At 53.0% G+C, this 23,264-nt stretch overlaps 1 protein-coding gene across 1 annotated transcript; it reads left to right on the forward strand.

Annotated features, from left to right (window-relative positions):
- Positions 1 to 9,695: 9,695 nt before the first annotated feature.
- On the forward strand, positions 9,696 to 22,269 carry PSMC3 (proteasome 26S subunit, ATPase 3). The gene is made up of 12 exons (XM_069739846.1): positions 9,696 to 9,843; positions 13,184 to 13,267; positions 15,627 to 15,752; positions 15,827 to 15,931; positions 18,277 to 18,339; positions 20,518 to 20,655; positions 20,727 to 20,870; positions 20,948 to 21,096; positions 21,280 to 21,376; positions 21,564 to 21,709; positions 21,845 to 21,926; positions 22,062 to 22,269. Exons 1-12 carry the CDS (start codon positions 9,817 to 9,819, stop codon positions 22,170 to 22,172), a joined length of 1,272 nt encoding a protein of 423 aa, XP_069595947.1. The 5' UTR covers positions 9,696 to 9,816; the 3' UTR covers positions 22,173 to 22,269.
- Positions 22,270 to 23,264: the final 995 nt, after the last annotated feature.

Raw genomic sequence — 23,264 nt, forward strand, 5'->3', positions numbered from 1 at the left:
GACAATTCTTCATCGCATACACAGGATAGGTGATGACCTCCTCAGATCACAGATTATAAACACATTGGTGCTTTATTTTTCCTCCAGAGACAGCGCCACCCATGTTCATAGGCTGAATCTGGAATTGCAGATTATCTCCATTCATAGTCCTTTTATCAGTCATAATAATGAAACCACTGACAGGTGAAGTGACATCGTCCCCTGGTGACAATGGTGCCCGTCCAGCGTTGGCGCAGCGGTCTAATCCCGTAAACGCCAGGGTCAGCACTGAACATAGCACTTTTGCGGTCAGACGGAGGGAGGGGAGCCCACCTGTTAGCCCATCGCTTACTGCAGTGTATAAGTGATCATAGGTTTACCTTGTCAGATGCTGCTATCAATCACTGACCACGGCATGTAAACGGTTGGGTTGTCGGTCCACGTGTTCACCGGTGTTCAGCAGCCCCTGTAATCAATTGTGGGGAAATTTTTTCTCCTGATCAGTAAACGATATAAAGAGAAAAAAAAAACCAGAAAGCACCAAAACTGCCATTTTTGAGCCGCGGCTCCTCTGTAAAGAAGATGCAATTAAAAGCGCCAAAATTGTCTGAAAACCACATCAGCTCGCAGCGCCAAAAACAAGCCACATATGATGCCAAAGACAAGCCCCGACACAACGCCATAAAAGACAAGCCCCATACAGCGCCGTAAAAGACAAGCCCCCATACAGCGCCGTAAAAGACAAGTCCCCATACAGCGCCGTAAAAGACAAGCCCCCATACAGCGCCGTAAAAGAACAAGTCCCCATACAGCGCCGTAAAAGACAAGCCCCCATACAGCGCCGTAAAAGAACAAGTCCCCATACAGCGCCGTAAAAGACAAGCCCCCATACAGCGCCGTAAAAGAACAAGTCCCCATACAGCGCCGTAAAAGACAAGCCCCCATACAGCGCCGTAAAAGACAAGCCCCCATACAGAGCCGTAAAAGACAAGCCCCCATACAGAGCCGTAAAAGACAAGCCCCCATACAGCGCCGTAAAAGACAAGCCCCCATACAGCGCCGTAAAAGACAAGTCCCCATACAGCGCCGTAAAAGACAAGCCCCCATACAGCGCCGTAAAAGACAAGTCCCCATACAGCGCCGTAAAAGACAAGCCCCCATACAGAGCCGTAAAAGACAAGCCCCCATACAGCGCCATAAAAGACAAGCCCCATACAGCGCCATAAAAGACAAGCCCCATACAGCACCATAAAAGACAAGCCCCCATACAGCACCATAAAAGACAAGCCCCATACAGCACCATAAAAGACAAGCCCCCATACAGCACCATAAAAGACAAGCCCCATACAGCACCATAAAAGACAAGCCCCATACAGCGCCATAAAAGACAAGCCCCCATACAGCGCCATAAAAGACAAGCCCCCATACAGCGCCATAAAAGACAAGCCCCCATACAGCACCATAAAAGACAAGCCCCCATACAGGGCCATAGAAGACAAGCCCCATACAGCACCATAAAAGACAAGCCCCATACAGCGCCATAAAAGACAAGCCCCCATACAGCGCCATAAAAGACAAGCCCCATACAGGGCCATAAAAGACAAGCCTCCATACAGCACCATAAAAGAACAAGCCCCCATACAGCGCCATAAAAGACAAGCCCCATACAGCACCATAAAAGACAAGCCCCCATACAGCGCCATAGAAGACAAGCCCTATACAGCGCCATAGAAGACAAGCCCCATACAGCACCATAAAAGACAAGCCTCCATACAGCGCCATAAAAGACAAGCCCCCATACAGCGCCATAAAAGAACAAGCCCCCATACAGCGCCATAAAAGACAAGCCCCATACAGCACCATAAAAGACAAGCCCCCATACAGCGCCATAGAAGACAAGCCCTATACAGCGCCATAGAAGACAAGCCCCATACAGCACCATAAAAGACAAGCCTCCATACAGCGCCATAAAAGACAAGCCCCCATACAGTGCCATAAAAGACAAGCCTCCATACAGCGCCATAAAAGACAAGCCCCCATACAGCGCCATAAAAGACAAGTCTCCATACAGCGCCATAAAAGACAAGCCTCCATACAGCGCCATAGAAGACAAGCCCCCATACAGCGCCATAGAAGACAAGCCCCCATACAGCGCCATAAAAGACAAGCCCCCATACAGCGCCATAAAAGACAAGCCCCCATACAGCGCCATAAAAGACAAGCCCCCATACAGCGCCATAAAAGACAAGCCTTCATACAGCTCCATAAAAGACAAGCCCCCATACAGCGCCACAAAAGACAAGCCCCCATACAGCGCCATAGAAGACAAGCCCCCATACAGCGCCATAAAAGACAAGCCCCCATACAGCGCCATAAAAGACAAGCCCCCATACAGCGCCATAAAAGACAAGCCCCCATACAGCGCCATAGAAGACAAGCCCTCATACAGCTCCATAAAAGACAAGCCCCCATACAGCGCCATAAAAGACAAGCCCCCATACAGGGCCATAGAAGACAAGCCCCCATACAGCACCATAAAAGACAAGCCCCCATACAGCGCCATAAAAGACAAGCCCCCATACAGCGCCATAAAAGACAAGCCCCCATACAGCGCCATAGAAGACAAGCCCCCATACAGCGCCATAAAAGACAAGCCGCCATGCAGGGCCATAGAAGACAAGCCCCCATACAGGGCCATAGAAGACAAGCCCCCATACAGCACCATAAAAGACAAGCCCCATACAGCGCCATAAAAGACAAGCCCCCATACAGAACCATAAAAGACAAGCCCCATACAGCACCATAAAAGACAAGCCCCATACAGCACCATAAAAGACAAGCCCCATACAGCGCCATAAAAGACAAGCCCCCATACAGCGCCATAAAAGACAAGCCCCCATACAGCACCATAAAAGACAAGCCCCCATACAGGGCCATAGAAGACAAGCCCCATACAGCACCATAAAAGACAAGCCCCATACAGCGCCATAAAAGACAAGCCCCCATACAGCGCCATAAAAGAACAAGCCCCCATACAGCGCCATAAAAGACAAGCCCCATACAGCACCATAAAAGACAAGCCCCCATACAGCGCCATAGAAGACAAGCCCTATACAGCGCCATAGAAGACAAGCCCCATACAGCACCATAAAAGACAAGCCCCCATACAGCGCCATAAAAGACAAGCCCCCATACAGTGCCATAAAAGACAAGCCTCCATACAGTGCCATAAAAGACAAGCCCCCATACAGCGCCATAAAAGACAAGCCTCCATACAGCGCCATAAAAGACAAGCCTCCATACAGCGCCATAGAAGACAAGCCCCCATACAGCGCCATAGAAGACAAGCCCCCATACAGCGCCATAAAAGACAAGCCCCCATACAGCGCCATAAAAGACAAGCCCCCATACAGCGCCATAAAAGACAAGCCCCCATACAGCGCCATAAAAGACAAGCCTCCATACAGCGCCATAAAAGACAAGCCTCCATACAGCGCCATAAAAGACAAGCCCCCATACAGCGCCATAAAAGACAAGCCCCCATACAGCGCCATAAAAGACAAGCCTCCATACAGCGCCATAAAAGACAAGCCCCCATACAGCGCCATAAAAGACAAGCCCCCATACAGCGCCATAAAAGACAAGCCCCCATACAGCGCCATAGAAGACAAGCCCCCATACAGGACCATAAAAGACAAGCCCCCATACAGCGCCATAAAAGACAAGCCTCCATACAGCGCCATAAAAGACAAGCCTCCATACAGCGCCATAGAAGACAAGCCCCCATACAGCGCCATAGAAGACAAGCCTCCATACAGGACCATAAAAGACAAGCCCCCATACAGCGCCATAAAAGACAAGCCCCCATGCAGGGCCATAGAAGACAAGCCCCCATACAGGGCCATAGAAGACAAGCCCCCATACAGCACCATAAAAGACAAGCCCCCATACAGCACCATAGAAGACAAGCCCCCATACAGCACCATAAAAGACAAGCCCCATACAGCGCCATAAAAGACAAGCCCCCATACAGCGCCATAAAAGACAAGCCCATACAGCACCATAAATGACAAGCCCCATACAGCGCCATAAAAGACAAGCCCCCATACAGCGCCATAAAAGACAAGCCCATACAGCACCATAAATGACAAGCCCCATACAGCACCATAAAAGACAAGCCTCCATACAGCGCCATAAAAGACAAGCCCTCATACAGCACCATAAAAGACAAGCCCCATACAGCACCATAAAAGACAAGCCCCCATACAGCGCCATAAAAGACAAGCCCCCATACAGCGCCATAAAAGACAAGCCCCATACAGCACCATAAAAGACAAGCCCCATACAGCGCCATAAAAGACAAGCCCCCATACAGCGCCATAAAAGACAAGCCCCCATACAGGGCCATAGAAGACAAGCCCCCATACAGCGCCATAAAAGACAAGCCCCCATACAGCGCCATAAAAGACAAGCCCCCATACAGCGCCATAGAAGACAAGCCCCCATACAGCGCCATAAAAGACAAGCCCCCATGCAGGGCCATAGAAGACAAGCCCCCATACAGGGCCATAGAAGACAAGCCCCCATACAGCACCATAAAAGACAAGCCCCCATACAGCACCATAAAAGACAAGCCCCCATACAGCACCATAAAAGACAAGCCCCCATACAGCGCCATAAAAGACAAGCCCCATACAGCGCCATAAAAGACAAGCCCCCATACAGCGCCATAAAAGACAAGCCCCATACAGCACCATAAAAGACAAGCCCCATACAGCGCCATAAAAGACAAGCCCCCATACAGCGCCATAAAACACAAGCCCCCATACAGCGCCATAAAAGACAAGCCTCCATACAGCGCCATAAAAGACAAGCCCTCATACAGCACCATAAAAGACAAGCCCCAAACAGCGCCATAGAAGACAAGCCCCCATACAGCGCCATAAAAGACAAGCCCCATACAGCGCCATAAAAGACAAGCCCCCATACAGCGCCATAAAAGACAAGCCCTCATACAGCGCCATAAAAGACAAGCCCCCATACAGTGCCATAAAAGACAAGCCCCCATACAGCACCATAAAAGACAAGCCCCATACAGCACCATAAAAGACAAGCCCCCATACAGCACCATAAAAGACAAGCCCCCATTCAGCACCATAAAAGACAAGCCCCCATACAGCACCATAAAAGACAAGCCCCCATACAGCACCATAAAAGACAAGCCCCCATACAGCGCCATAAAACACAAGCCCCCATACAGCGCCATAAAAGACAAGCCTCCATACAGCGCCATAAAAGACAAGCCCTCATACAGCACCATAAAAGACAAGCCCCCATACAGCGCCATAAAAGACAAGCCCCCATACAGCGCCATAAAAGACAAGCCCCCATACAGCGCCATAAAAGACAAGCCCCATACAGCACCATAAAAGACAAGCCCCCATACAGCGCCATAAAAGACAAGCCCCATACAGCGCCATAAAAGACAAGCCCCCATACAGCGCCATAAAAGACAAGCCCCATACAGCGCCATAAAAGACAAGCCCCCATACAGCGCCATAAAAGACAAGCCCCATACAGCACCATAAAAGACAAGCCCCATACAGCACCATAAAAGACAAGCCCCATACAGCACCATAAAAGACAAGCCCCATACAGCACCATAAAAGACAAGCCCCCATACAGCGCCATAAAAGACAAGCCCCCATACAGCGCCATAAAAGACAAGCCCCATACAGCGCCATAAAAGACAAGCCCCCATACAGCACCATAAAAGACAAGCCCCCATACAGCGCCATAAAAGAACAAGCCCCCATACAGCGCCATAAAAGACAAGCCCCATACAGCACCATAAAAGACAAGCCCCATACAGCACCATAAAAGACAAGCCCCCATACAGCGCCATAAAAGACAAGCCCCCACACAACGCCATAAAAGACAAGCCTCCATACAGCACCATAAAAGACAAGCCCCCATACAGCGCCATAAAAGACAAGCCCCCATACAGCGCCATAAAAGACAAGCCCCCATACAGCGCCATAGAAGACAAGCCCCCATACAGCGCCATAGAAGACAAGCCCCCATACAGCGCCATAAACGACAAGCCCCCATACAGCGCCATAAAAGACAAGCCCCATACAGCGCCATAAAAGACAAGCCTCCATACAGGGCCATAGAAGACAAGCCCCCATACAGCACCATAAAAGACAAGCCTCCATACAGCGCCATAGAAGACAAGCCCCCATACAGCGCCATAAAAGACAAGCCTCCATACAGCGCCATAGAAGACAAGCCCCATACAGCGCCATAAAAGACAAGCCTCCATACAGGGCCATAGAAGACAAGCCCCCATACAGCACCATAAAAGACAAGCCCCCATACAGCACCATAGAAGACAAGCCCCCATACAGCGCCATAAAAGACAAGCCTCCATACAGCGCCATAGAAGACAAGCCCCATACAGCGCCATAAAAGACAAGCCTCCATACAGGGCCATAGAAGACAAGCCCCCATACAGCACCATAAAAGACAAGCCCCCATACAGCGCCATAAAAGACAAGCCTCCATACAGGGCCATAGAAGACAAGCCCCCATACAGCACCATAAAAGACAAGCCCCCATACAGCGCCATAAAAGACAAGCCTCCATACAGCGCCATAGAAGACAAGCCCCATACAGCGCCATAAAAGACAAGCCTCCATACAGGGCCATAGAAGACAAGCCCCCATACAGCACCATAAAAGACAAGCCCCCATACATCGCCATAAAAGACAAGCCCCCATACAGCACCATAGAAGTCAAGCCCCCATACAGCGCCATAAAAGACAAGCCTCCATACAGGGCCATAGAAGACAAGCCCTCATACAGCGCCATAGAAGACAAGCCCCCATACAGCACCATAAAAGACAAGCCTCCATACAGGGCCATAGAAGACAAGCCCTCATACAGCGCCATAGAAGACAAGCCCCCATACAGCGCCATAAAAGACAAGCCTCCATACAGGGCCATAGAAGACAAGCCCTCATACAGCGCCATAGAAGACAAGCCCCCATACAGCACCATAAAAGACAAGCCCTCATACAGCGCCATAAAAGACAAGCCTCCATACAGCGCCATAGAAGACAAGCCCCCATACAGCGCCATAAAAGACAAGCCTCCATACAGGGCCATAGAAGACAAGCCCCCATACAGCGCCATAAAAGACAAGCCTCCATACAGCGCCATAGAAGACAAGCCCCCATACAGCGCCATAGAAGACAAGCCCCCATACAGCGCCATAAAAGACAAGCCTCCATACAGCGCCATAGAAGACAAGCCCCCATACAGCGCCATAGAAGACAAGCCCCCATACAGCGCCATAAAAGACAAGCCTCCATACAGCGCCATAGAAGACAAGCCCCCATACAGCGCCATAGAAGACAAGCCCCCATACAGCGCCATAAAAGACAAGCCTCCATACAGCGCCATAGAAGACAAGCCCCCATACAGCGCCATAAAAGACAAGCCTCCATACAGCGCCATAGAAGACAAGCCCCCATACAGCGCCATAAAAGACAAGCCCCCATACAGCACCATAGAAGACAAGCCCTCATACAGCGCCATAGAAGACAAGCCCCCATACAGCGCCATAAAAGACAAGCCTCCATACAGCGCCATAGAAGACAAGCCCCCATACAGCGCCATAAAAGACAAGCCTCCATACAGGGCCATAGAAGACAAGCCCCCATACAGCACCATAAAAGACAAGCCCCCATACAGCGCCATAGAAGACAAGCCTCCATACAGCGCCATAAAAGACAAGCCTCCATACAGGGCCATAGAAGACAAGCCCCCATACAGCGCCATAAAAGACAAGCCCTCATACAGCGCCATAGAAGACAAGCCCCCATACAGCACCATAAAAGACAAGCCCCCATACAGGGCCATAGAAGACAAGCCCCATACAGCGCCATAGAAGACAAGCCCCCATACAGCGCCATAAAAGACAAGCCCCCATACAGCGCCATAAAAGACAAGCCTCCATACAGCGCCATAAAAGACAAGCCCCCATACAGCACCATAAAAGACAAGCCCCCATACAGCACCATAAAAGACAAGCCCCCATACAGCGCCATAAAAGACAAGCCCCCATACAGCACCATAAAAGACAAGCCCCCATACAGCGCCATAAAAGACAAGCCCCCATACAGCGCCATAAAAGACAAGCCCCCATACAGCGCCATAAAAGACAAGCCCCCATACAGCGCCATAGAAGACAAGCCCCCATACAGCGCCATAAAAGACAAGCCTCCATACAGCGCCATAGAAGACAAGCCCCCATACAGCGCCATAAAAGACAAGCCTCCATACAGCGCCATAGAAGACAAGCCCCCATACAGCGCCATAAAAGACAAGCCCCCATACAGCACCATAGAAGACAAGCCCTCATACAGCGCCATAGAAGACAAGCCCCCATACAGCGCCATAAAAGACAAGCCTCCATACAGCGCCATAGAAGACAAGCCCCCATACAGCGCCATAAAAGACAAGCCTCCATACAGGGCCATAGAAGACAAGCCCCCATACAGCACCATAAAAGACAAGCCCCCATACAGCGCCATAGAAGACAAGCCTCCATACAGCGCCATAAAAGACAAGCCTCCATACAGGGCCATAGAAGACAAGCCCCCATACAGCACCATAAAAGACAAGCCCCCATACAGCGCCATAAAAGACAAGCCCTCATACAGCGCCATAGAAGACAAGCCCCCATACAGCACCATAAAAGACAAGCCCCCATACAGGGCCATAGAAGACAAGCCCCATACAGCGCCATAGAAGACAAGCCCCCATACAGCGCCATAAAAGACAAGCCCCCATACAGCGCCATAAAAGACAAGCCTCCATACAGCGCCATAAAAGACAAGCCCCCATACAGCACCATAAAAGACAAGCCCCCATACAGCACCATAAAAGACAAGCCCCCATACAGCGCCATAAAAGACAAGCCCCCATACAGCACCATAAAAGACAAGCCCCCATACAGCGCCATAAAAGACAAGCCCCCATACAGCGCCATGTGCGCGTCAGAGGGTCTCAGGAGTTGGAGAAATTTTGGTTCTGAATTTTTACACCAATAAAATAATGAAAATAAATCACAGTTTTGATGTCGCCGTTTTCGCACTGACGGAGGAATCGCCTCTCCGGGTCATTACCGCACAACGAACGCTGTAAAAACAATGGTGGAATCGCTTTTTGTCATCATTTTGCAGCACTTGGAATCTCTTTTGTTTTTCTGGACAATATACGGTAAAATGAATGGTCAGAACTACAACCTGTCCGGAATACAACAAGCGCTCATCTCTATGGAGACGGAAAATACCAAAGACAAGGACAAATAATCTGGGAGTGACTGATGGCGGCGGGTACATGTCGTGTCTGGAATTGTCGCTTCACTTCAGTCAGAGCTGCAATACCACACACAGGCTGAGGACACGAGCGGCGCTGTTTTACAGAAAAAGTCTATACATTCATGTTTTTACTGTACTGTGTAATTTACAAAGTGCACATTTGGCCCCCAGCCTGGCACTGGGGCCCTCGTCGCCCTGGCAACCATCATCACATGGCAGTATTGGCTTTCCTGCCAGTACTCAAAATGGCGACACCGCAGACAACAGTGTTCTGCTCAGACACGTGACTTCCGGGTCGCACAGCGTACAGAGCGAGAAGCAGCGGCGGCGCCAGGAGGGGGAAGGATTTGTCAGTGCGCACCGGAAGTCGGGTGCTCTGCGCTTGTCTCGTTCCTCTACTTCCGACGGTGATAGTGCGAACTCACCCGGCCTGTGAAAGGAAGTAAACATGGCGTCTGTGTGGGATGAAACGGAGGTAAGCGGTAGAGCCGCCATGGCCGCTGAGGGGAGAGCGTGATCGAGGCAGCGCAGCTGGGGCTTGTGGTTCTCCTTGTGCTGATCGGTCGCAGGCTAATTCAGGGCTTAAAGGGGCTTCAGTATTTTGGTCTTAGGGGCAAGAGGGTGTTTCTCGCATCTTCCTTCAGTCGTGTGTGAGTGGCAGGATGTCCCAGGATGACCATGGAGGAACTGCAGCGCTCTGCTGTCAGTGAATGGAAACATTGAGGCGCTGACTCCATCCTGCTCATCGTCCAAGTCTGCAGGTCGGCGTCCCCCGTAACCCCCGGACACGGCGGCGTCCCCCGTAACCCCCGGACACGGCGGCGTCCCCCGTAACCCCCGGACACGGCGGCGTCCCCCGTAACCCCCGGACACGGCGGCGTCCCCCGTAACCCCCGGACACGGCGGCGTCCCCCGTAACCCCCGGACACGGCGGCGTCCCCCGTAACCCCCGGACACGGCGGCGTCCCCCGTAACCCCCGGACACGGCGGCGTCCCCCGTAACCCCCGGACACGGCGCAACGGTAACCCCCGGGCATGGCGACTTCCCCCGTAACCCCCGGACGCGGCGGCGTCCCCCGTAACCCCCGGACGCGGCGCAACGGTAACCCCCGGGCATGGCGACTTCCCCCGTAACCCCCGGGCACGGCGACTTTCCCCGTAACCCCCAGACGCAGCGGCGTCCCCCGTAACCCCCGGACACGGCGGCGTCCCCCGTAACCCCCGGACACGGCGGCGTCCCCCGTAACCCCCGGACACGGCGCAACGGTAACCCCCGGGCATGGCGACTTCCCCCGTAACCCCCGGGCACGGCGACTTTCCCCGCAACCCCCGGACGCGGCGGCGTCCCCCGTAACCCCCGGACGCGGCGGCGTCCCCCGTAACCCCCGGACGCGGCGGCGTCCCCCGTAACCCCCGGACGCGGCGACTTCCCCCGTAACCCCCGGACACGGCGGCGTCCCCCGTAACCCCCGGACACGGCGCAACGGTAACCCCCGGGCATGGCGACTTCCCCTGTAACCCCCGGGCACGGCGACTTTCCCCGCAACCCCTGGATGCGGCGGCGTCCCCCGTAACCCCCGGACGCGGCGGCGTCCCCCGTAACCCCCGGACGCGGCGGCGTCCCCCGTAAGCCCCGGACGCGGCGGCGTCCCCCGTAACCCCCGGACGCGGCGCAACGGTAACCCCCGGGCACGGCGACTTCCCCCGTAACCCCCGGGCACGGCGACTTTCCCCGTAACCCCCGGACGCAGCGGCGTCCCCCGTAACCCCCGGACACGGCGGCGTCCCCCGTAACCCCCGGACACGGCGCAACGGTAACCCCCGGGCATGGCGACTTCCCCCGTAACCCCCGGGCACGGCGACTTTCCCCGCAACCCCCGGACGCAGCGGCGTCCCCCGTAACCCCCGGACGCGGCGGCGTCCCCCGTAACCCCCGGACGCGGCGGCGTCCCCCGTAACCCCCGGACGCGGCGCAACGGTAACCCCCGGGCATGGCGACTTCCCCCGGGCACGGCGACTTTCCCCGCAACCCCCGGACGCAGCGGCGTCCCCCGTAACCCCCGGACGCGGCGGCGTCCCCCGTAACCCCCGGACGCGGCGGCGTCCCCCGTAACCCCCGGACGCGGCGGCGTCCCCCGTAACCCCCGGACGCGGCGCAACGGTAACCCCCGGGCATGGCGACTTCCCCCGTAACCCCCGGGCACGGCGACTTCCCCCGTAACCCCTGGGCACGGCGACTTTCCCCGTAACCCCCGGACGCAGCGGCGTCCCCCGTAACCCCCGGACACGGCGGCGTCCCCCGTAACCCCCGGACGCGGCGGCGTCCCCCGTAACCCCCGGACGCGGCGGCGTCCCCCGTAACCCCCGGACGCGGCGGCGTCCCCCGTAACCCCCGGGCGCGGCGGCGTCCCCCGTAACCCCCGGGCGCGGCTCGGCGGCGGCCCCCGTAACCCCCGGGCGCGTCACGGCGACGATGTCCCCCGTAACCCCCTGGCGCGTCACGGCGACGATGTCCCCCGTAACCCCCGGGCACGGCACAGCGATGTCGTCCCCCCTGTAACACCCGGGCACGGCAACGTCTCCTGTAACCCGGGCATGGCACGGCGACATCGTTCCCTGTAGCTCAGGCACGGCGACGTTGTCCATTCTGTAACCCTCGAGCACGGCGACGTCCCCCGTAACCTCCGGGCACGGCACGGCGACATCGTCCCCTTTAGCTCAGGCACGGCGACATTGTCCCCCCTGTAACCCCCGGGCATGGCGACGTCCCCTGTAACCCGGGCACTGCATGGCGACGTTGTCCCTTCTGTAACCCCCGAGCACGGCGACGTCCCCTGTAACCCCCGTTGTCCCTTCTGTAGCCCCCGAGCACGGTGGCGTCCACCGTAACCCCCGGGCACGGCGACGTCGTGCCCCCTGTAACCCCCGAGCACGGCGACGTCCCCCGTAACCCCCGTTGTCCCTTCTGTAACCCCCGAGCACGGCGACGTCCCCTGTAACCCGGCGCCCCATGGCAGCCTCCTGTACTTAGCGGTGGAGCATCTGTGACGATCCCCGCTCCTGTGTGAGCGTTGGCGGGTGCCAGATTGTGTCCATAAATCCACAGCAGAAATCTTGTACACGGCTGTAAGAAAGCAGCAGAGCGTCCTGATCTACGAGGCCCCAAGGGCAAAAAACTAAAAATGACCATTATGTGCCGGCTGCAAAGTCATTTCCCCAAATCCAAAGTACAGAAATTGGGATCTTGTGGGGCCTCAGTGGCCGGACCCCCAGTGATCAGTACGTTTTCCTCCACGGATTGAAATGGCAGATCAGCCGGACGATGAATTTCCCCAGATGAGGGGACTTGGGGCCACAGTAGTGGAGCATGTGCCCTGCGACGTCACTGTGGTTACCCTGCACAGCGCCCAGACCTGGAGTGGTGCAGCAGGGCGCGTGCATGACCAGTCCGGACTGGGAAAATCACAGGACACACGTCTCCATTTCTGGTGATCGGTGGGGGATGTTTTATGTGCGCCCTCTGTCTGTCAGGGTCTCTGCGTGCCGTCAGCTGCTATGTTCCGGTGATTTTCTTCCGGGATCATCTGCGCCACTTTTCCTGGCACTGGTATAACGTACCTGGGTGGCAGCTGCTCTCATCTGTGGCTCTTGGGGTGTATAATGCCTCCTATAAATGCAGTGATCTGCAGAGCGATCCCTTATATTTTATAGATGGTTCCTGCCCGTTGTCTTATAGGGGCTGACTGTTTTTTTGGGGTGTGGGAAAGTTTAGAGATGATTTAGGACTTATGCCGGTTTCTCTCCACCTCTTGCAGCAGGATGGGGTGGGACAAGAAGTCCTCAAGATGTCAACGGAGGAGATAATCCAGAGAACCCGACTCCTGGACAGTGAGATCAAGGTGAGTCCTGCTCTTATCAGACACCAATGTATGTGGAGATAAGTAGACTGTGGTGTGTAAGGGTACCGTCACACTATACCATTTCGATCGCTACGACGGTACGATTCGTGACGTTCCAGCGATATCATTACGATATCGCTGTGTCTGACACGCAGCAGCGATCAGGGATCCTGCTGAGAATCGTACGTCGTAGCAGATCGTATGGAACTTTCTTTCGTCGCTGGATCTCCCGCTGTCATCGCTAGATCGGTGTGTGTGACACTGATCTAGCGATGCGATCTAGCGATGCGTTCGCTTGTAACCAGGGTAAACATCGGGTTACTAAGCGCAGAGCCGCGCTTAGTAACCCGATGTTTACCCTGGTTACAAGCGTAAAACTAAAAAAAAACAAACAGCACATACTTACATTCTGGTGTCCGTCAGGTCCCTTGCCGTCAGCTTCCCGCACTCAGTGACTGCCGGCCGTAAAGTGAAAGCAGAGCACAGCGGTGACGTCACCGCTGTGCTGTGCGTTCACTTTCACTTTACGGCCGGCAGTCAGTGAGTGCGGGAAGCTGACGGCAAGGGACCTGACGGACACCAGAATGTAAGTATGTGCTGTTTTTTTTTTTTTTTTACGCTGGTAACCAGGGTAAACATCGGGTTACTAAGCGCGGTCCTGCGCTTAGTAACCCGATGTTTACCCTGGTTACCCGGGTACCTCGGCATCGTTGGTCGCTGGAGAGCTGTCTGTGTGACAACTCTCCAGCGACCACACTACGATTTACCTACGATCACGGCCAGGTCGTATCGCTGGTCGTGATCGTAGGTAAATCGTATAGTGTGACGGTACCCTAAGGCTACTTTCACACTAGCGTCGCACGACGCAATGCGTCGTGGCGACGTACCAACGCATGCTATGAAAGCGCAGCACAACGGGGGCAGCAGATGCAGTTTTACAACGCATCCGCTGCCCCATTGTGAGCTCCGGGAAGGAGGGGGCGGAGTTCCGGCCGCGCATGCGCGGTCGGAAATGGCGAACACAACGCACCAAAAAAGTTACATGCAACGTTTTTTGGTGCCGACGGTCCGCCACAACACGACGCAACCGTCGCACGACGGTTGCGACGTGTGGCAATGCGTCGCTAATACAAGCCTATGGAGAAAAAACGCATTCTGCAAACAAGTTTGCAGGATGCGTTTTTTCTGCAAAACGACGCATTGCGACGTGCGTCATACGACGCTAGTGTCAAAGTAGCCTAAGTGCCGGTATGTATGTGGGATGGACGTGGCGGCATGTGCGGGATGGATGTGGCGGTATGTGCGGGATGGACGTGGCGCATTTGCGGGATGGACGTGGCGGCATGTGCGGGATGGACGTCGCGGGATGGACGTGGCGGGATGGACGTGGCGGCTTTTGCGGGATGGACTTGGTGGTATACATGGGATGGACGTGGCGGCGTGTGCGGGATGTACGTGGCGGCGTGTGCGAGATGGACGTGGCAGGATGGACGTGGCGGCTTTTGCGGAATGGACTTGGTGGTATGTTTTCCACCAACATAGAAGAGGATTCTTTACTGTTAGGGCAGTGAGAATCTGGAATTGCTTGCCTGAGGAGGTGGTGATGGCGAACTCAGTCGAGGGGTTCAAGAGAGGCCTGGATGTCTTCCTGGAGCAGAACAATATTGTATCATACAATTATTAGGTTCTGTAGAAGGACGTAGATCTGGGGATTTATTATGATGGAATATAGGCTGAACTGGATGGACAAATGTCTTTTTTCGGCCTTACTAACTATGTTACTATGTTACTATGTATACATGGAATGGACGTGGCGGTATATATAGTATACACGGGATGCATGTGGCGGTGTATATTGTATGCACGTGGCGGTATATGCGGGATGGAAGTGGCGGTATGTATAGTATACACGGGATGCATGTGGCGGTGTATATTGTATGCACGTGGCGGTATATGCGGGATGGACGTGGCGGTATATGCGGGATGGAAGTGGCGGTATGTATAGTATACACGGGATGCACGTGGCGGTATATGCGGGATACAGACTGCGGATTTGATATTGCTTACTATTAGCTATGAGTATATATTATGTACAGTATTTTATATCCGTGGCCCAGTTGTTTGCCGCCACATGTGGCTCCACCATCAGTCACCTGCCGTACACGGACGCTGCACAGATAAAGCTTCATCCCCTGCCACCTTTATAAATGGCGCACACGTAATTGGTACTGAGCGGTTCACCTATTGCAGGTTTACAAGATGTGGTGGTCTGTAACCATGGAGACGCATGCTTTCATTCGCGTTGCATACAGAAAGTGAGATCTTTTAATGTGCACTATTAACCCTTTCTGTGTTTCAGATCATGAAGAGCGAGGTTCTGCGCGTGACACACGAGCTCCAGGCCATGAAAGACAAAATCAAAGAAAACAGTGAGAAGATTAAAGTGAATAAGACGCTCCCGTACCTGGTGTCCAACGTGATCGAGGTGCAGTGACGGCGTCGCCCGGGTCAGTAAGGTGCAATGTTCTGTGTCAATCTGACCGATCCGTCTCTTCTCAGCTGCTGGATGTGGACCCCAACGACCAGGAGGAAGATGGCGCCAACATCGATCTGGATTCACAGAGGAAGGGAAAATGTGCAGTAATCAAAACCTCTACCCGACAGGTAACTATTGGGGACGGGCGGTGAGAAGAATTGCCGCCTTAGGTGCCGAGGCTGCACACATTGATAGCGGGGCTGTGTACTGACTGGCGGCACGGTATCGCACCCCGTAGGTTTACAACTTTTGCACGTACGGCTACAAAGGATTTCCTAAATATGGGGTGGAAAAACCGTGCCTTGTTTGTGGTAGTGAGAGTCCGCGAGTTCCAACATGTGCCGCCTAGAAGAGCGTCCTGATGATGGTGCATGTGGCGGATAAGAAGCTGCTGCAGGAAGGGGCAGCGGAGGCGAATGTATAAACTGGGGTGAAAATCTCCAGTTATAGCTGCAGGGAAGCGGTGACTAAGATGGGGGGCATCAGCCGCCTCCACCCGGCGCTGCGCCATCTCTGACCCTCGTCCGTCCCCCACGCATCAGTTTTATCATATCTTACTGAGTTGCCATCAAAGAACAGAACTTGTGAGAAGTCATCAGAAAGTCACCTGTGGTTTCAATCAGGATTTTGTGTTACATTTCTTAAAAAAAAAAAAAAAAAAAAGTCAGGCTTTGTTTTGTTTTTTTTCCATATCATGCACTTATCACCGTTTATGACACAGGGAATGTTTCAGCAGGTTTCTGCTATGTCATCTGAGAGCACCATGATATAGGGGCACAGACCCTGATTCCAGCGACGTGTCACTTACTCTGCTCTGTTTTGCTGTTATAATGAAATCTGTGTTTAATCGGTAGATTATCACTAAAGGACACCTGGCCTCGTGCCTCCTGGTCCAGCCACGTCCCCAGCACTGGTTAGCAACTTTCTGCCTATGCACAGTATAGACAGAAAATTGCCAGTCAGTGGTGTGGGTGGGGTTATACACAGCTCAGCATTCGCAACTCTGCCACATCTACAGCAGAGAGAATTGTGATTGTATCATAACTGCTGCGGTCAGGAAATTAAGTGACACATTGCTGGAATCAGGGTCACTGTCCCTACATCATGCTGTTGTCAGATTATATAGCAAAAACCGGATGACCGATTCCCTTTAAAAACAAAATTAATGATTTTTGCCATTTTCACACTGTCCACTGGGGATTTTTTTAGACTCTTGTTCCCTTCTCTTTCAGGAAGAGTTTTCAGTAGGTTGCTAACCAGCAGAGACTGGATTATAATGACTGATAGCACCTCTATACACAGCGGATACCACAGAATCCACCATTCACAATAGGTGATGCCACAGCTCACCTCCTCCTCCTCCTGTACAATGACTGATAACACCTCTATATACAGTAGATAACACAGGATCCACCATTCACAATAGGTGATGTCACAGCTCGCCTCCTCCTCCTGTACAATGACTGATAACACCTCTATATACAGTAGATAACACAGGATCCACCATTCACAATAGGTGATGTCACAGCTCACCTCCTCCTCCTGTACAATGACTGATAACACCTCTATATACGGTAGATAACACAGGATCCACCATTCACAATAGGTGATGTCACAGCTCACCTCCTCCCCCTGTACAATGACTGATATCACCTCTATATACAGTAGATAATACAGGATCCACCATACACAATAGATGTCACAGCTCACCTCCTCCCCCTCCTGTACAATGACTGATATCACCTTTATATACAGTAGATAATACAGGATCCACCATACACATTAGATGTCACAGCTCACCACCTCCTCCTCCTGTACAATGACTGATAACACCTCTATATACAGTGGATAACACAGGATCCACCATTCACAATAGGTGATGTCACAGCTCACCTCCACCTCCTGTACAATGACTGATATCACCTCTACATACAGCAGATAACACAGGATCTACCATTCACAATAGGTGATGTCACAGCTCACCTCCACCTCCTGTACAATGACTGATATCACCTCTACATACAGCAGATAACACAGGATCCACCATTAACAATAGGTGATATCATAGCTCACCTTCCCCTCCTGTACAATGACTGATAACACAGGATCCACAATAAGTGATGTCACAGCTCACCTCCTCCTCTTTTCTCAATGACCTTTGCTCACACCCATTACGTAGTATACTACAACATTGCCACTAATTTACTTGTTGTTTTCCAAGAAAAAACATGAACTTAGTTTGCGCAGCCCCCGGTGCTCAGCGTGAGAATTGCAAACTGTCTAATTTTCAGTTTTGAGATTGTTATATGGAAAAAAATATTGCCATAAAAATTAGCACAAAAACCTGGTAATTCACTTCTGTAAACTCCCATGTGTGACAATCACTGGGGCTGCCATCATGTGGCGAGAGGAGGACGGTAGCGCGGGTGGTGGGCTGTGATCGCTCACTTGTTGCTCCTCTCTCTTCCTCCAGACGTACTTCTTGCCTGTGATCGGTTTGGTTGATGCCGAAAAGCTCAAACCAGGAGATCTCGTGGTGAGTAATGGGATGAAATGGTCGTCTGTGCATCCAAGGTGGTAATGGGAAGCAAAGGAAGCCGCCGTGTATGTCAGATAGCTGCCAGGTGGGTGTTCAGTAGTTCGATGGTCTCTTGATCTTCCCGCGCCGCGCCCTCAGTCTTGCCGCGCCCTCTGTCTCTCCCCATTGCTCCCTGTTTCGCCCCGCCGCGCCCTCTGTCTCTCCCCATTGCTCCCTGTTTCGCCCCGCCGCGCCCTCAGTCTCTCCCCATTGCTCCCTGTTTCGCCCCGCCATGCCCTCTATCTCTCCCCATTGCTCCCTGTTTCGCCCCGCCGCGCCCTCTGTCTCACCTCATTGCTCCGTTTCGCCCCGCCGCTCCCTCTCTCCCCATTGCTCCCTGTTTCGCCCCGCCGTGCCCTCTATCTCTCCCCATTTCTCCCTGTTTCGCCCGGCCGCGCCCTCTGTCTCACCTCATTGCTCCGTTTCGCCCCGCCGCTCCCTCTCTCTCCCCATTGCTCCCTGTTTCGCCCCGCCACGCCCTGTGTCTCACCCCATTGCTCTTTCGCCCTGCCGCGCCCCCTGTCTCACCCCATTGCTCCGTTTCGCCCAGCCGTGCCCTCTCTCACCCCATTGCTCCCTGTTTCGCTGCACCGCACCCTCTGTCCCACCCCATTGCTCCCTGTTTCGCCCCGCCGCGCCCTCTGTCTCTCCCCATTGCTCCCTGTTTCGCCCCGCCGCGCCCTCAGTCTCTCCCCATTGCTCCCGGTTTTGCCCCGCCACGCCCTCTCTCTCCCCATTGCTCCGTTTCACCCCGCTGCGCCCTCAGTCTCTCCCCATTGCTCCCTGTTTCGCCCCGCCGCGCCCTCTGTCTCACCTCATTGCTCCGTTTCGTCCCGTCGCTCCCTCTCTCTCCCCATTGCTCCCTGTTTCGCCCCGCCACGCCCTGTGTCTCACCCCATTGCTCCGTTTCGCCCCGCCGCGTCCTGTCTCACCCCATTGCTCCCTGTTTCGCTGCACCGCACCCTCTGTCTCGCCCAATTGCTCCGTTTCGCCCCGCCGCGCCCTCAGTCTCGCCTGCCGTATGGGCAGATGCAAGTAAGTGACGTCCAGACATCTCTGGGGTAACTTTCCTACAGGGATAAATGGGTAAAATCTGTGTTCGGCCAATCTTCTCTTTAGTAGCCGTGTGAGTAAAGGAGGAATAGTTTCCCCGATTATATCCGAGGAGCCCGTCACCAGGACAATAGGGTGCAGGTGTCACTCTCCTTTTCTTCTTTCTGCTCTCCTGAGTTTTTGCTTTTTCCTGTAATTCGCCGTGCGCTTCCGCTCGAGATATCGGCCTTTTTATTTAGTTCTTGTGGCCTCTACCAAGGGGCCGAGGCTCGGCGTGTTATCTGGGGGCATCTACGTAATTTCACTGTGAACCACACAACTAAGGCAATAAAAATGTGCTTGTAAACATCTCGAGAACCGCATGGTGGAAAAAAAAGAATAAAATCAAATCAGAAACTGCCCCTGTGATCGGATAATTCCATATTTTGACAGATCAGACTTTTACAGACTCAGCGATCCCAAATACGTTAATTTTTAACAGGAAAAGGGGAGACATGAATTTTTATATATTTTTTTGTTATATTGTTAAATACTTGCATGGAGTTCGCTCGGCCGCTGGATACAGATCCCGGCCATACAGATGGCATCAGCCGCTCCCGAGCCCCTCCACACATGCAGACCCCCTTCTCATGACCTTAGTTCACATCCCAATATGGGAAGGGGTAAAATAAACACTAGGCGTAGAGAATAAGCAGCAGTTCCTCCTTCAGTTTCCTCCGCTCCTTGGGTGCTATTTAGTCTGCTACAATCAGGACTAAGTCGTATATAAAGAAGGTTTCTATGTCTCTGTGACTTTCCCTCTGCCCGTATGACCCGGCTGCAGCAGGAGCCTCTCCCCTTTGCACATAACATTACATTATTGTGTCACATCTCATAGATATAAAGTGTAAGGACGGCGTTTTCCTATCAGTAAGTGATACGCCATCACTTCATGGTCAGTGCGGTCTTCCTTCTAGGACCCCATTGATCTTGACCGATCAACTAATGGTAACTATCCCGGCGGTAGGCATTGCTCACTAAGGTGGGAATATCCCTTTAAGATCTTCCTCTGGTGTTCATTTGTTTTTTCTTTTTTTCCTTCAGGGGGTGAATAAGGATTCTTATCTGATCCTGGAGACTTTACCTACAGAATATGACTCCCGAGTGAAGGCGATGGAGGTGGATGAACGGCCGACCGAGCAGTACAGCGACATTGGAGGTCTGGATAAGCAGATCCAGGAGGTGAGGACGGAGCGACAGGACTGTGCCGATGCTCCTGGTTCCGTACTGACACCTAAACGCTTCTCACACAGCTGGTAGAAGCCATCGTTTTACCCATGAATCACAAGGAGAAGTTTGAGAATTTGGGAATTCAGCCCCCGAAAGGTGTTCTGATGTATGGCCCCCCTGGGACAGGAAAGACCCTCCTGGCGAGAGCATGTGCCGCACAGACTAAGGTAGGTAGTGCCTGACCGTGACCTGGAGAGCTCCGTGATAGAAGGGGGCACGCGGTGACATTTGCCGTCTTTTTCAGGCCACTTTCTTGAAGCTCGCCGGTCCTCAGTTAGTGCAGATGTTTATTGGAGACGGAGCCAAGCTGGTCCGCGACGCCTTTGCTCTGGCCAAGGAGAAGGCGCCATCTATCATTTTCATCGATGAGCTGGACGCTATTGGGACTAAAAGGTTCGTTTTACCGTTCAGCATCCTCCTGTTATAGAGCAGTCTCCTGGGAACTGATCACTGGGGTCATCCGGGGGGCCGCTGTGCCCACACGTCACATTTCAGCCTTTCTCTAAGGGGACTGTGGATGGTGCCCACTGGGGTTGCAATGGGATAAACCAGGTATTCTGGCGCTTTATGATGCAGGTTTGACAGTGAAAAGGCCGGAGACCGAGAAGTGCAGAGAACCATGTTGGAGCTTCTGAACCAGCTGGATGGATTCCAGCCCAACACCCAAGTTAAGGTACAGACCCCCGTCCCTTGTGTTCGTAGCCTCGTGTCTACCTGTATGATCTCTCTACAGCTGATCCTCTGTGCATTATACCTGCCGGGAGGTGTCCGCTAGATGTGACGTCGCCTGCCCCCATCATCTCTCCTTGTGGAACTGAATGGAGCTGGACCCTTTAACTGTTGCTTATTTGGATGCACAGGTGATCGCTGCTACAAACCGTGTAGACATCTTGGATCCCGCTCTCCTCCGTTCAGGACGTCTCGACAGGAAAATCGAATTTCCAATGCCCAATGAAGAGGCCCGAGCCCGAATCATGCAAATTCATTCCCGCAAGATGAACGTCAGGTGCGTGTCCGTACCGCAGTGGGACAGAGAGCGCTGATGAATTTGGGAGGTTTTACGTTTTGGCCTGGTGGTGGCGCCGTGTACTCGGGTCCAGTGTGTACCTGCAGATTGTAATGAAAGCTTTTACCTCTGCAGCCCCGACGTCAATTATGAGGAGCTGGCGCGCTGCACCGACGACTTCAACGGAGCACAATGTAAAGCGGTGTGCGTGGAGGCGGTGAGTACGGAGGAGCGCATTACTTGCATGTTTGCTGTGCAGTTGAGGGCAATGACCACGTTGCATGGATGAAGTCTGTAGCTTTCGAGGGCCTGTCTGTGATCCGTCAGACCTTTTATTACTTTCTTCTTGCAGGGTATGATCGCTCTGCGCAGAGGGGCCACCGAACTGACACATGAAGATTACATGGAGGGGATCTTGGAAGTCCAAGCTAAGAAAAAGGCCAATTTGCAGTACTATGCGTAGACCCCCGTATGGGGAGAGCGGTGGCGAGCCCACTGCGTGTTGTCAGGACTGTTAATGTTACAGGAAGAAATAAACCCGACCTCTTTAACGCTACAAACCTTCGTCACGCTGCAGTCTGTGCCGGAAACCGGCTTCCTCATTCATTCCCTGTACAGCTCATGGTCGCGACCTGCTGCCATTAACCCTGATCGCTCCGATCACTGTTTCCTGCAGGTGTTTTCTATAGGATTTAGGTTCCCGATCCTCCATCATTAGGCAGCGCTGTCGGTCTAAGCTCCGCGGCTGATACATCTGCAATGTTGTGTCCTGTCAATCATCCCCAGATTACTCCCTGATCAGCCGCACTGGCACCTGGTAGGTAAGGGGGCTCAAGCCTGATAAACGAGACCCCCATTCCATGGATGGATGCAGGTTCACCTTTGAGATCGGAGCCTGTCAGCCTGAATGTCTATGTTCACACATTGCATTTTTATCTGCAGCAAAACCTGCTCTTGGCAATACAGAGGCTGCAGGAAAAAAAAGTAGGTTTTGCTTGGCTTTTTCTTGCGTTTTTTTTTGTTGTTGTTTCTGTCGGTACATTTGTCTCTTGTGTATGCTGATAAAGGTTGGTGCAAAAAAAAAAAATTATTCTACTTCATCAGGTTTTGGCACAAAAACGCACCAAAGCTGATACATGTGTTTTTTTTTTTTTTCCCAGCGTTTCTTCATTACTTTCATTGGGTGAAAAGCGCTGAAAGAAATTACATCTGCAAAAACCAAGCAAAGGCACAAAATACTGACACAACAGAACAAGCTGTGCATGAGACCTCTGAAATCTGATTGTTCTCATACTGTAAAACGCAGCAGAAAAGTTACATAAAAACACAAAACAAAAATGACCAGTGTGACCTTAGCGTAGGCCTGCGTACTTCTTCCCTTAAGATCCGCATGCGTCTTGCGTACCTATATTTAACATTGCGTAGGCAGGGACATGCGTTATATGCGGATGCATCCCCGTGCGTCGTTTTGACATGCCCGCCGTACGCAACATGTTGTGTCTGGCGGACACTACGCATGGGGCCGAATCTGCATACAACGCATGTCCCTGTGTAC

The sequence above is a fragment of the Ranitomeya imitator genome, chromosome 9 (genome assembly GCF_032444005.1).
Source record: "Ranitomeya imitator isolate aRanImi1 chromosome 9, aRanImi1.pri, whole genome shotgun sequence".
Lineage (NCBI taxonomy): Eukaryota > Metazoa > Chordata > Amphibia > Anura > Dendrobatidae > Ranitomeya > Ranitomeya imitator.

Excerpts from the sequence above, each read along its gene's own strand:
- PSMC3 (XM_069739846.1), top strand. The coding sequence starts at position 9,817 with ATGGCGTCTGTGTGGGATGAAACGGAG. Across the intron at positions 18,340-20,517 it reads TCAAACCAGGAGATCTCGTG|GGGGTGAATAAGGATTCTTA; the intron begins GTGAGTAATGGG and ends TTTTTCCTTCAG. Across the intron at positions 20,656-20,726 it reads TGGATAAGCAGATCCAGGAG|CTGGTAGAAGCCATCGTTTT; the intron begins GTGAGGACGGAG and ends CTTCTCACACAG.